The 15,107-nt window shown below is 35.0% G+C and overlaps 1 protein-coding gene across 1 annotated transcript in view; it reads left to right on the top strand.

Annotated features, from left to right (window-relative positions):
* FBXL13 (F-box and leucine rich repeat protein 13) overlaps positions 1-15,107 on the top strand; it is a 91,285-nt gene that overhangs the window by 42,612 nt on the left and 33,566 nt on the right. The window contains exons 10-12 of the mRNA XM_049814141.1: positions 2,228-2,280; positions 5,503-5,603; positions 9,037-9,163. Coding sequence (XP_049670098.1) covers positions 2,228-2,280; positions 5,503-5,603; positions 9,037-9,163 — 281 coding nt within the window. The remainder of the gene's footprint in view (positions 1-2,227; positions 2,281-5,502; positions 5,604-9,036; positions 9,164-15,107) is intronic.

Genomic DNA, 15,107 nt, shown 5'->3' with positions numbered 1-15,107 from the left:
TATGTTCCCTCCTGAATTTCCCATAGTATTCCTGTCCACTGCCCTTTTCCTTAATTTTCAGTGAAGTTTGTTCACAAGGCTGTGTTTCCTTAGAAATATTTTAACCCCTCGGTTTTTGTTATTTTCTAACTTTTTTCCATCTCACAAATTTCCTACTTTTGCTAGTCAGTATCAATCCTTCTGAAACTTTTTTTTTAATTCTTCACTGTTTGGCTTAACTACTTAGTTACTTTTCTCTATGACCGTGTTCTTTGTGTTATGCTCAGTCCTTTTTGACCTTAGCACCTGGGAAGGTATTGAATCCCAGTCTGGAGTGCAGATCATTGCACAGATGTTCTGTTTCTAAAACACCATTGTTTTGGGCTCAAAAAACTAGTTTTTATCTGGAGGAAAGGTAGCACAATAAATCAACTAATATCAGGTAAAATTCTTCTGAAAGCAAAGAAATGTTTCATTTTTAAACAAATTGATAGATCAGTTTAAACCACATCTCGACTGTAGGGCATTCTCGGTATTTGTGCAGTTCTTACTCATTAGACAGATGAAGCAGTCCTGTCTATGCATTCTACTGTGTCCCTCTAATCCATGTGGCCAGTTGTTAATATTACCTTTGAAAACCCATTGATTGGTTTCTCCATTTTGTTCCTGTAGTTGCCAGTTATCTATCTGGATTCAGATTCTGTTAGTTCACAGTGTGAATGAGGGTTTGCATTGACAACTTTGTCCCTTACATGAAAAATTAAATTTTATTTGTTACTTTTTGGCACCTAAATGCTAGTCAGTGTAAATTGATCATGTGTTTTAATAACTTGAATCATAACTGGGATCCTCTGTGTTGTTTTGAACTGTTCACCATTCTGATAATGTGATAGCTCATTCTATCCAGGAGAGCTTGGAAATAGAAAAAGAACTTGGGGGAGGAAAGGTAATAAATAATTCTGGAAATATTCTTTCCTCTTCCTTTTCATCTCCTGGGTCTGAACTGGATTTTTTTACTAGTATTACATTCTGTCTGCTAACTAAATTATACTCAGCTATAATACCAAAATGAGCAGCTGCTTTTGGTAGCATGTACGGGTTCACGTGTAAAAAGGTAATTTTGTCTCATTCTAGGGCAAAAAACATATAAGAGGTTTGTAATTTCTGTGGCTTAGCAGTCTTAAGATTGATTTTAATTGGTTAGGTTCTTTTGAGTTGTGCAATCCCTCACAGTATTGTCCTACTCTTCAAAAAGGGCACTGAGTTAGACAGTATTACAGGATATCAATGAAGTCACAGTCCCTGTAGAAAAGAATATACAGAGGTATTGTTGTACTAGTGCTTGGTTGCAATTGAAAACATGTATTTGGCTTACCATGTGAAAATGTGTTTTTAAAGAGTTTTAAAATATATTTCTTTTAACTCAGTAAACCTTTCATACTGCATTTTCCATATTAAGTATCTGTATGAGGTCTATTTTTTCATTTCAGTTTAGACAGATCAGTTATTTTTGAAGATCAGATTAAGGCAAAAAGTATTACTATGTTTAATAGGAGTTTTTGCATCTTTACCTTGGAAGATAGACTCAAAATTTGGCAGAAGAGTGGCTGAAGGGATGTGTAAGTGTTTCTTCTAGTCTCAGACATCTATCTTTTGTTGATTTGTTAGAATTTCAACAATCTCTGCAAAATAGGAGTTTATAAAAATAATAGATTATATGCACACAGAAGAGACTGTCTCAGGCAGCTAAATTCTCTGAAATTCCATACTTGCAGAAGATAAGCAGGGCTCTTCCTACAATTGGTCTGATTGCTGCACCTCTACTTTCAGAGGGAAAAGATTGTTCACTTATAAAGTTAGATACCGATGATGTAATATATAGGTGGGAGGGACAGATAAACCTATGTGGAAAACTTAATTCTGGCATTTCTGAACACCGGATTGCTTAATTAGGTAGCTTTCTGGTCCTTTGGTAATATAAGACTGAAAACAGTTTGGTTCCTAAGCCAGCCATTAGTTGATGGAGTGTAAGAAGAAACATTTCCTCAGGACAGCTTACTCCAACTTTGTATTCTACTTTTTGATTTTTGTGCTTTCTTCTCAGTAATATGCTGTGGCTGTGGTTTCAGGGAGGATATTGGCCTAGATGGGCTGAATCTGTAATAAGAATTCTTATGTTTGTGTTGTACACTTAGAATTTTAACTGTTCATCTTTAATATGACTTTTTTTTTTTTTTTTTTTTTTTAGGTGAATGTAAGAATTTGCAAGACTTAAATCTGTCTGAATGCCAGGGATTAAATGTAAGTACTACAGACTTTTTCCATGAACTCTAATTTATACCAAGAAGGAAGATTTTTTTGAAGTGCTGTGGTTATTTGGGTACACAAATCTTCCTGATTAAAAGTAGAGACTTTTGTTCTTAAGTACTTTGAAAATGGAGTTTAGTAGGATTCAGAGATACTCAGTGAAGTTCTCATTTGTTTTTTACAGTGCCAGGGCAAAATGATATATTCAATCTCAGTTAATTTTAATAAACAGGCTTCAAAACTCCACCAGTCTGTGGGGAGGTTCTTTTTTGCTTTTTTAAGTTTGGAGTTGTCAACAATACATTTTAATCCTAAACTGTTTCTAAGTTCCTTTATTCCTTCATTCAGTAGTACACTTGGGCTCTAAAAATGTCTCACTAAATTTCTGGATATTTGTGAGAGCCTTTATTTGAAAAGTGTCTAAGTATGCAATCACCATTATATATTTTGTATATTCTTTTTTCCTTTAACATTTTCAGTTTTATCTTTCTTCTATTAATTCTCTTTTATGTTTTTTTCATTGCTCTTTTCTGATGGGAAAACAATGTTTGACTGCTTTAATTAATAATTTCTTAGAAATGACACCAATATGTGCAAATTTTTCTACTAATCAAATCAATCTAAAAATCAACATTTTTTTAGATGTTATGGTTCTTAATAGATTCATATAATGTATACATCCATTTATAGGCTATTTATGCTAAGTATATAAACAAATAATTTGGTATAGTTTAGTTGTCTTTAGAGTGAAGTGTATGTCCAAGGGTCTAGCCCAGAAACACTCAAATATTTACACACAAAATTTAAAAAATTATCACAGATAAACTACAGCTTATGAACTTCATACAAAAATGGCATATGATGGTTGAGTTAGAGAGGCAAGAACTGCAGAAGAATCGTGAGCTTCTAATTTATAATACTCTGGTTTGGTTCTGCTTTACATCTATCACCATCTCTGTCCTATGTTGATGTTAGCTTTATTGCCAAATATCTTGTTCTCACCATTTTCACAGATTATATAATTTTCTTTACTATACCAGCTACAAGGGATAAAGATCTATTATATTATGAAGTTCATTGAGTAACACTGTAGAATCATCTTGCTACATAACATAATACTTGCTATATGATATTATAACTACAGAGTATTATTTGGAGGTTGTATGCTTTTCAAGGATCATGTTGATGCATGAAGGCAGTAAGTTAAAGAGGGCCAGGGCCTGCCAAATTGTAAAGACTCAAACACTGTTTCATAACTGTCCATTCTGTTTGGTGGTTAGCATGCTTGCTAATACACATTTGGTACACGCCAGTAAGCACATTCCTAGGTGATGCCAGGGATAGCAGGGACTTGCTGATCACATTCTTGGCAATGCAGCCTAGTATACAGTTGGCCACCTTTTTCAGAAGGGCATACTGTTGATATACATTGAAATTGTTATTGACCAGGACTTTCAGGTCAGTGTGTTTGATAGCTGCTTTCTGTCCAGTGTCTAGACTGTACTGATGCATGGGGTTGCTCCATCCCAGATGCAGGACTTTCCATTTGCCTGTGTTGAACTTCCTGAGGTTTCTGTCAGCCCATTTTTTGAGACTAAATCTGTCTGAATAGCAGTTCTAGCCTCCAGTGTATTGACGCTCCCTCCAGTTTGGAATAATTTGTGAATTTGCTGAGAATGTACTTTATTCCTATCATCCAAACCATTTATAAAGACATTTAACAGTACTGGTCCCCATATTGACCCTTGAGGAATGCCAGTTTTTCCTTGTTTGTGAAACGAGTCCAGAAGAACATATTCCCTCGACTACTTGTCAGTCACCTGGATCAAGCAATTGTCTTCAACGCACTGTAGAAGTCTCCTGGATTGTTTGTGCCCAGCCATATTCTTCTTCCAGTGCATATCAGAGCGGTTGAAGTCTCTCATGAGTAACCAGGATAGGCAATTGTAAGGCTTCCTTCAGCTGCCCAAAGACAGTTTCGTCTACCTTCTTCTCTGAATCAAGCAGTCTGTAGCAGATACCTACCACAATGTAATCCTCATAGGTCTAGCCTCTAATGCTCACAAATAAGCTGTCAACTGCCTTGTTACCCATTCCAATGCAAAGCTCCGTGCATTTAAGCATAACTTTGCATAGAGTGCAACCTGTCCTCACCTTCCTGGGCTGTCATTCCTAAATATTCTATAACCATTCATTGCAGCCCTCCAGTTGTGTGTGCTACCCTTTTGCATCTCTGGAATCCCAGTGAAATCATAGCTCTGCACCTGTGCATGAACTTTGATCCCTAAAGGTTGATTCCCATGCTACAAGTCTTTGCATTCAGGCACTTGAGATGGACCCCTGGGTGGTTTTCTCCATTGTGCTATCCCCCTAATGCTTTCTCACCACTCTTTGTGCCTTCAGTTCTCTTCAAGGTTATGGTTACCTTCCGTCAACATACCTATTTTTACTGATATCACCTCTCTCAAATCCTTTGTTGCAGGACTATATTTAAAAAGCACAAACCGTCCTCTTTAAAGTTGATTCGTATTGAATTTCCAGCTATCTTGTTGGTCCTTTTGCCTGCTAACTGAAATATTAAAAAGGTGACCACAACATGGCAAAAGACAGACACTCAACTATTACATTTCCATGTATAAGTGTTGACATTTTCCCTTTCTATTATATTGACATTTATTGTGAAACATTCTTCATAATAGGAGGTTTGTTCCCATTATATTCTAATGGAAAGATATATAGAACAATCTAGGTAGTACCACTTTTGCAGGCCAATAAAACATGGAAGCCTTAGAATTACTCAAATCTAATGTTCCACCTAGAGGGTAGAACTAAACAGGAAGCATTTTGTAAATGATATTACGGGTTACCGAAGTATACCAGAACTTATGGAGAAAATTCACCAGTGGTTTTAGATACCAAGACTGGCTAACAAGAATCTTGGTTTAGCAAAATATGTAGACATGTGCTAACCTTCAATCATGTGAAGAGTCCCCTGTGCTCTGTAGGACTGTTTTCTTGAATTGGAATGTTAAAATTACCATACTTCAAGTGAGTAACAGTAGCGTCATGTGTCTGGCTGTGATGTATAATAATTATTATGATGATTTAAAGATACTTATTCATGTTTTTTGCCTTGTTATTCTGCATAAAAATGTAAGATAAATGCATACAAATATAATTTTAATGTACTTCTGGAATTTTTTTTTTATTTTTCAGGATGAATCGATGAGACTCATATCAGAAGGTTGCAGATCTCTTCTCTATTTAAATCTGTCATATACAGGTATTACTAATGGAACACTACGACTATTGTCAAGGTAAAATTAAACAGAAATACAAAAGTGTGTTTGTTTTAATCTTGCAGGAAACTTAGAGGCATATGTAGTAGAAATATTCTTTTTGAGTGATTTACAGGAATCTGTCTGCTATGCAAAATGAAAAAATGCCCGATACTTTTGACTTAGATAGCAGTTCTTTTCTCTTTTTAGTATAATTAACAATGTATGCTAGATTACGCTATATATTTCACAGAGTTTTACAGAAACTTTTAAAAGAACATGCTAGCCAAAAATTTCTTGGACATGTCCAGTTACTCATGATGATGCAAGAAGTTTGCAAGTTAGATATGTTCTTAAAAATTTATATTTGCAAGAGAGTATTGTGGATAGGTGTATTCTGTGAGCCAAGGCCTTGTGTGACAACTGCAAAAGAAAGAGTTATTCTAAACTCTTATTTGGAAGATCAGTGAGCTGAAGGCAGAGAATTTACATTCTTACAGAGGTCTGTCATTCCTGTTTTACATGTATCCCTCCATGAGACTCGAAGTCCGCTTGTTAGGTAGAATTGCTGCATTAAAAACTGCCATACAGAAAAGAGACACGCTGGTCCATGAATAGTAGCCGTCACAAAGATGTATATGGATTTTAAGACAGCTGTACATTGTTTCTCTTTCTTATGAGGAAACTAATGTCTTCCTTTCAACAGCAGCCCCACAAAGTCCAGAAACATGGGTTTTTTTGGTATTTGTGTAATACATTTTGACTTTTGTTTTTCTTAGTCTATAATGCCATATCCTCATATAACCAACATTTGTTTTGGCAGTTTTCCATTTAGTGTCTCCAATCTTACCACTCATCTCTTCATCAGTATTATTCTCATTATAATCTGTGTTTCTCCATGTTGGCTGATATTTTTTCTTTTTAAATTTCCATATATTTATGTTGAAGTTTGGAACAGCTGTTCTATAGGTAATCTCAGCAGACATTATTCTGGTTACCTGAGCATGCTATTGCCACCAAAAGTCAGAACCATTCATTTCTTCTGGTGCATAAATAGCACATACCCAAGAAACAATTCTCCAGAGCAGGTGAAGCTTTCGATGCAATAAAATGTTTAAAACAAAAAAAAAAAATTCTCCACTGACAAAATATATTTTGCAGTTAACTTGTACCTTGTTAATAAGAAATTTTCCCAGTCATGCGTGATGCTTCTGATTTAAAACCATAAGATACCACTGTTTTTATTGACAATTTTTGGACAAAAAGCAAAGCTCATTGTTTCTGAGGTTATGGGGATGTACAAAAAGTTGCTGTCCTGTGAAGATTTTGATAGCAGACAAATTTCATAAACATTTCATGTGCCATCTCAAAAGCATTAGCTCACCACAGGTCCTGTGTAGTAAGGTAACTAATACAAAGTTCTCAGAGGTGGCAGTATTGCATTTCATAATACTGCACATGAAGTTTGCTATTGTATATTAGATGTCCGTTATTGGAAAAAGGAACAAGTGAAGTGTAGGCTGAGTGTGCTCAAAACTGTTTGGTCATTTTTGATGTCTCCTACTGTTCTATACAAGCATTTAACCTCCATATTGCACAACACAGATCATCAGCTACAATTTTCCTCTGAGAAGCTGTTGCATGTGGTAGACATGAATATTGTCTATCAGGAATAAATGTCAGGAGGTGATTTTGTCAGATTGCTTTAAACCAATGATCCTGACATTGCTAATGCCAAAATTAATTGAAAAATCAGTATGACAGAATTCCTGCAGAATTTAGCTGTAACACAAAATAAGGATTTTTAGTAGTCTGTGTGCTCAAGCTTAAGTTTTAAGAAAGCTGTCACTTTAAAAATGGCAGAAGAAGGCATGTGTTAAAATTCCCAGATCATAAAAATGGGTCATATGACCTGTAAAGAAAATCAGTGTCTCTTCAAAAGTATTGGAAGGTTTTGATCACAGTCTTCAAAATGCAGTAAGAAAGGCTTCCCTGTGTCTTAAGTTGTGCAACCTTGTAGCAAAATATACTTTAAAAAGACTCAGAACTGCCAGAGTATAAAACCCAATCTCTTAAATTATTATCTGTTTTGTCAGATAAGTTTGGAATTGTACTCTCTCGAGTTTGATTTTCCCTACTCATTTCTGTGGAATATGTCACTAAAATGCAAAAAGGCTTATATTTATACAAAGAAGGGTACTTTTATTTCTGTATTTAATATGAATTAAATGTTTCCATTAAAAAAAAAACACACACCACAAACACATGCCCTTATAATCTGATATCTGGTTCTGATGCATATTGGTTTGGGTTTTGGTTGGTTGGTTGGTTTGTTTGTTTGTTTTTTCCCCATGAAATATAATCTTATATTTAGTTTCTTAGTTTTTTTTGTATTATCCTTTTTTTACAATAATGTTCTTTTCCAGCTTCCTATCTCTTTTTTTTTTGCATTCAGTTCAAGTTAGCATGTTTCCCCACTCTATATTGAAAGTATAAAGGCAGTTCCAAAAATGTATGCCACTCCTTAAGCAGTCAGCTCTTCAGTGGGTGTTCCCATCTTTCTTCAAAATGCCTACTTTTGCTGACTTGCAGAACTGCATGACTATATCCCTACAACTAAATGTCTACCAGAGCAGTAGGTCCTAATTCTAGGTTTTGATTTTCTGTATGCTTTCATTTGTGGTGCTTGTGGCAATTGTTATTTATTCCAGTTAGAAATGTAGTTCAGTAAAATGAATAGTTTTCAGTATGTTGTAAACCAAAGCTGCAAATGGAAACTTAAGTGTATTCAGAGTATAGATTCTTGCTTTTACAGAGTGCTGTTGATTAACATTTTCCACTTACAGTTTGCTTTCTTGTAACTAATGTTTAGTGTAAAGAAATGTTTCCCAAAGAACTGATCAAAACTTAACATTGGATGATTCACTTTTGGATAATTCCCTTTTGTATCTCTTTCAATTTTTCAGATTGTTTTAATAGTACTCTTCTAGATAAGTATATGACTTGAGAAGCTCTAACTGTACTTTTATGCTTTTAACGTCCTTTGTTAGAGTTCTGGTTTTCATTTCTAGCAGGCACTGCTTGTAAAATCAATGGCAAAGACAGTCCAGCAAACTTATCCTGAAAAGTCTATTAGTTTTCAAAGTATGCACACAAAAATCCCAGTTAATTAAAAAGTATGCTTTTGCAGTTATTTGAGATAACTTTAAAATGGTATTGTTTTCATATAGTGAAATTTGTTGTATGATAGTGCTATTCCCCAGTAATTTGCAGTACAAGGAGCAGAGGAAAGAGATCAGCAGAAGAAAGGGACTTTCAGACTTCAGCAAGGAGATAATTCTATTTCATATCGAACATCTTTTCTTTACAGTAATTTTCAGAATACTTTAACTGTGGTATTTTATGTTCTATCAATTCTGTAACATACCCTTGTAATAACTTGCACTCTCTTTTGCTTTTTTTTGCAAAGCAGCTTCCCCAATTTACAGTATCTGAGTTTAGCTCACTGCAGAAAATTCACAGACAAAGGTTTACTGTACCTGAGCTCTGGAAAAGGCTGTCACAGGCTCATCTATTTGGACCTTTCAGGTTGCGTTCAGGTTTGTAGTTCACGTCTTTCTTTCATTCTGTGAAGAAGAGAATCCTTTATATGACTGGCTGCATCCTGCATTCATGGTATACTGAAGTAGAACAAGCACTGCAGCAGACTTCCAGGGTTTTGAATTACATGACTACAGCTGTTTAAATTTTACTAAGGAATAATAGCACTATAGGTTTGGATCGCTTCCAACAAAATGTCAGATCTATAAACAGATCTAGTACTTACTGCATAATGAGAACAAGGCTTGCTTTTTGTAGCCATAAATAGACTAATTCTATGTCATGATTAGTTAGGATTTTAAATCAGGAACTTTGAAAATGCAGTTTTTACTAAGGTATCAAAAAACATTAAAAGCCACTCTGCATTGGAAAAATATGAATTTACACTTGATTTCCTGAAAAGGAAATTGATTAAAAAGTGAACTTTTGTTACGATTTTATATTAGTTTAATATATAAATTGAAGTAGTATTTATAACTGCAATCTAAAAATAGTTAATGTTTTGGATTATTTCAGTCTCCTACTAAACTTCTAAAGGAAACCAAGGTTTTAGAATCTGATACTATTTTAGAAACTTTCAAATATATACTGTATCTTGAAACATACTTCAAAAGCAATACTAAATGCCAAACTGTAAGGCAATAAAAGTCTGCCAGTGTTTTAATAAAGACTCCCACATATATTTATTTATAAACTGAGAAGATTCTCCAAATTACAAAATACACGTGAAATGATAAAGAGATGGAGTCTGAGGAATATAACTGTTTAACTTTCCATCTAACAAAACCTTTCCTGAACCAAGGATGAAGGCAGAGAGGGCAACAGTCTTGTTCTGACTGCTCTTTACTGTGTCTGTTTCTTGTTCCTGAGAATCATGCTGAGACTATTGTGCGTTGACAGTGTGAAATTTGAAATGAGGGCTGAGGTTAGAGGAAAATTAAGAACTACCTACCTCTGAGTTACTTTTTCAGAATGCCAGTAATTGGTTATTTTTTCCAAAAGCAACATTCCTGCTTGTTCAGAAGTGTAATAATGAGCTGTAAGGATCTGCCTCTAGAAAGCATGACGTAACAGTAGTCAGAGAAAAGTGATCATCATCGAACTGGGAAAACCACAATCCTCCCCTTTCCAGAGAAAAGTGGGTTTGCTCACAGTGTATTTGAGCACTCTGAAAGGAATTCCACAGCTTCCTCCATTTTGGGTTTCCCCACAATTCTGGAACAGTGCTTATTGATTATGACTGAGTACTTAAGTAAACAGTTAAATCCAAAAAGAGCATCAAATTGCATCACTGTTGCAGAAAGCATTTTAATAAGACAGAATTCTTTTTTTTTTCTCCCCTCATTGGATCAACTAAACCAAAGGGAACTTCTGTAAGGCTAATGTTTCAGAATTAGTTAGAAAAATACAGTGAAGCTACAGTATAAACATTTCAATTACACTAAAAGGTGTTCCATAGAGCAGCATATATATTCTATAGAGTATATATTTTTCCTTTTTTTCATGTTTCCTGTTTTTTCCTTAATTTAACATTATAGTTGTTTTAATATGAGTTCTTATATTACCGTTACTGCTGTAGGATTTGAACATCTGTTTAGAAAGCCCATCTGTAAAATGGGTGATTATGCTAATGATTTTGCAAGTGGCAACTTGAGGACCAGAACATTTAAATAGCTGTTAAAACATAGTCAGCCAGAAAACTGGGAATTAAGCACACATTTTCTAGTCCATTGTCATAAAATGAGGCATTTTTTCCTTTGACTATTACATTAATACATGGTAATAATACTGGATGAATTGTAGGTATGGGTTTTTTGCATGAAATCTCAGTAACTAAAGGTTGGTTCATTATGACACAGTTGATAAATATTTTCATTAATGAGCTTCAAGATATTTTCATAAAAATACAGAGATTCTCTTGTGTCCTGGTCTCAAAGGTGTCCTATTACACCATTGTTATTCTCAGAGAATTACCTAGAAAGCGTAAGATTTCTTTGTCCTGCTTTTGAAGCTTAACAGTATAGGTGGAAAATTTTCTGCTATTAGACACAAAACTGAAAAGATGGAAGGGTATAAAGCAATTGCATGTCATTTACCAATGCACTACATTGAGATTATACAACTAAAACTGATTGGTGAGAGATATTTTCAGTTAAATTAGAAACCTGGAGATTTTCAATGAAATTGACTTTTTATTTTTTGTGCCAACATCTATGGCTGATTTTAAGACTAGAACTATTCTGGCCCAAAATGTGTTAGAACAGTCTATCAATTACTGTAGTTTGCAACAGCTGGATAAGAGATCACAAGCCACTGGGAAAAATAGATTTGACCCTTTCATTTCTTGACATCCTGCAGTGTTTGTGGGGATGTCAGAGAAACTATTGGCAAATGTGCAGGCTTCATCAGTTTTCGCCATCTGAGTTTCTCCTGCTCTGGCTTCATTGGGACAATTCTCTTTTTGGCAGTTACTGTCAAATTCTGGCTTCTTCAGATGAATCAAGGAGCAAAAAAGGGCCATCACTTGCGGAGAAAATCTGAGCCATGTTCTTTGTTATTGAAGAAGAGGACTGATTGTTTACATTTCCTGAGTACAAACTCGTGTAACTGAAGAATACTTTATTATAAGTTACGCATACACTATTCTATATTTTTAGAAATATGCTAATTCAGGAGTATGTTAATATAAGCTTTTTTTGGAAAGTGGAAAATTAAAAGAAAAATAACATGTGGAGGCAAGCCATCAAGGTAATGTGCCAAACATGTGAAAGGATGTCACAATTCATTTTGTCATTCTTGACAAACACAGAATAAAAAAAAAATATAGCCCCTTGTGTACCACAAGAGTACTTGCTCAATCCTGAACACTGATTTTCAAGTTTCTGCACTCACAGTGCATTGACAGTGCTAGAATCATGGAATAGTGTTTCTTCAAAACCCTTTCTGCGCTGCAGACAGCATTGTGCCTTGCAGGGTGGATTCCACAAATACAATTGGTTCAGGCGGAGAAAGAAGGAATTTTAAAGCAGCACTGTATGTGTAGCAAATAAGCCAAAACTTGAATAAAAATTCTGTGTGTTCCTATTCTTTGGAATTAAGAAACTATAAAAAGATGAAATTAAATGAATTTTGACATTCTTACAAGCATTTAATCATTTCACTACATTTTAGTTCTGAATCTATGGGGACAAATTTTTATCTGTGGTTTGCTCCATGTTTGTTTTGATGTACTTTCATTTCAGATCACAGTATACTAGCATAAAGTTAAGAAAAAATCCCAATTCAGTCATTTACCTATTAGACTGAAAACTCCTTAGACAAGGAATTGTATTTTATGTACAATCATTGCATTGACTTCTGATCCTGTACATGCAAGAAAAAGAATACATTTATAAAATTATCTTACTGAGTCATGCAGGAAAAGTCTGTTTTGCAGAATTTTATAGGATCTAAAGCTCATAATAACATTCAAAACATCCTCCCTCACAATTGGTTTGAAGAAGGAGGTTTAAGTGGGGTTTTACTGAACCGGGGCAAAGAATGCAGTATTAAATTCCATATGTATCCTAACATTGATTCTTGGGTCAAGCTGTTCGCTTTTGAGAAATTTGTTATACATTGAAATTCCAAGTGAGTTGAGAAAGCAATTGTTTTACTAAAATGTGCACAAAATTTCATATTACTACACCTTATCTTCAGGAGTGCCTGAAGTTTCATAGATAATCCATAGGGGCTTTAGAAAAAAAAATTAAAGATTAAGATTTAATTGTTCTAGGAATAAAGGAAAATAAGACAAATACATAAGATATTGCAGCAGCATCTAAATGTTGACTAATTTAGTTGAGTCTTATCTGAATGCATGTTTCACGCTGGAACTTTCTCACCTTGATGCCTGAGATCCATTATCCAGCTTTAAGTTAAAAAACAGTTCAAGTGAAAAAGATTTGTAACAATCTGTTTCGGGGGTATTATTAGCTGCTTCAGTATAATTGTTTTTGGCTTCCATGGAGGAAAACACTAAATTGCTGCTATTTGTGGTATCAAAAGGCTATGTTAAGCAAACAGTGTTTTTCCAAAGAGATTAAAAGTTCTTTAGACTGCAGTTAACATTATGCAATCATTACTGAATTTCAGATACAGATATGCTACTTCTGTCCCTCAATGTTGTTGAGTTTGATCTGATTACCTGCTACCTACTATCGATCCTTTTGAGAATGTGAATTTCACTTGATTTTAGGCGTTTAACCTAAGGTAGTGTCTAGAAAATTACCTTAGTTTATTTAAATAACAATTAGAGAGGGAGAGCAATCTCCAGAGGTCATTCAGGCTTTTTCAGGTCTGACCTGTCTTGGGATCTTTCTTGCTCTTTGCTGTACAGAGATCCCAGGTTTCATAATTGTCTAACATAGACACCTCAGTTATATTACTAATTTCAGTGGAGTAAACAAAGGCTTTAGCATTTACAGACTTTTTTTTTTTTTTTTAAATCACCATTGTTATTATTGGTGCATTCTTGACTTAGCATTTTTCCTACCTATTTCCCTGATTTTAAACTGTGATTCCTCTTCTACAATTATCAGAACAACCTGTAAGCCTTGCAAATATTTATCATACTGCTCAGTTGAATGGCTAACATTTCCAAAGTCTGGACCTTAAAACTAGTGTCCTGAGTCTGCATTTAGTTTTTTTCAGTGATATTTTAAAAATCTTGGCCAAAGCAACAAGTAATGTAATGTAACTAAAATCCGTAATTTAATTGTATTTGCATCTGAATTTTAGGTACCTAGACATGAGGGGTCTTTCATTCTTACTCTCTGTATCTGTGATCACTAGCCTAGGTAGGTACTCTTTTGATGGTTAACAATGTGTTAATGGTAAAAAAAAATAAAAATCCCAAGAACAATTGGCAGCAGGCCCCATTAAGCCCCATACCTTCCTTTGATTAGCAGTCATAGGAGTAAGTAGTAGTTGGTTACAACTGATGCATGCATTTGAACTGGGTCTTACAAAATCTCTTCAGTTTGAACAGTAAGCATAGCTGAATATGGCATGTTCTGCACTCTCAGCTTTTGAGTGCCTGTTCCTTGGGAGCAGAGTTATTCCTTCTCATTATAGCAAATCTGTTTAGCAGTTACAAGGGGAAATCCTACTGTCATAACAGCTAAAGCATACTCAAACAAACTGTGGCTGATTTTTTAGAAGAGTGAAAACCTCAGTCTTCTTTTGAAAATGCATCATGTTCAGATTATAATGGACAGTGTTATTACCATGTATTACAACAAACTGTGTGGTGTAACATATCCTCTCTTGGGAATGGTTTGCTCTTTGTAGTATATGGACCAAGAACAAGATTCAATTACCAGAAATTCACCTCTTAAACTGAAATTTCTAGGGGGTGATTTGTTTCACTTTAACATATTAAACTGCTTGGTGCACGTTGTAGAAATGTGCTGTCTTCTGTTGTTGCGCTGCTTGAGATCCAACAATGAGGAGGCCTGTTGCATGGTTAGGTAAACTCTTACTTGAATGGATTGGTCATGCCATGTTAAAGCAATTAGTGCTTCTTGACTAGCAGAGAATAGAGATTTCCCAATACCTCCCTCAGGCAGCTGCTTGAGTGATGTTCACAATTTAAGCTAGTCTCTTTCATACAGACCAGAGGTTTTGGGCTGAGGAAACTGGAGATAGGATTACATTGTCCTACATTACATATACCAATAGTGAGTACAAATTGTAGAATTTGGACAACTGAATTTCATATTCTGTCCTGAGAACTAGCACCCATCTTGTCATGCTGACATTTTACCTTCTGGGGATCACTACCAGTTGAAAAGAGGATTGCCTTTGCCATATGAGCCCTACACTAGTACTGGTTGTTTTGCAGTCATTTGGGGTGGGCAAATCCAACCTATCCATGCTGATGGGTGAGATCTGCAGTGCTAT

The sequence above is a fragment of the Accipiter gentilis genome, chromosome 11, assembly GCF_929443795.1.
Source record: "Accipiter gentilis chromosome 11, bAccGen1.1, whole genome shotgun sequence".
Taxonomy (NCBI): Eukaryota; Metazoa; Chordata; class Aves; order Accipitriformes; family Accipitridae; genus Astur; species Astur gentilis.
This window is presented reverse-complemented; position numbering and strand designations above follow the sequence as displayed.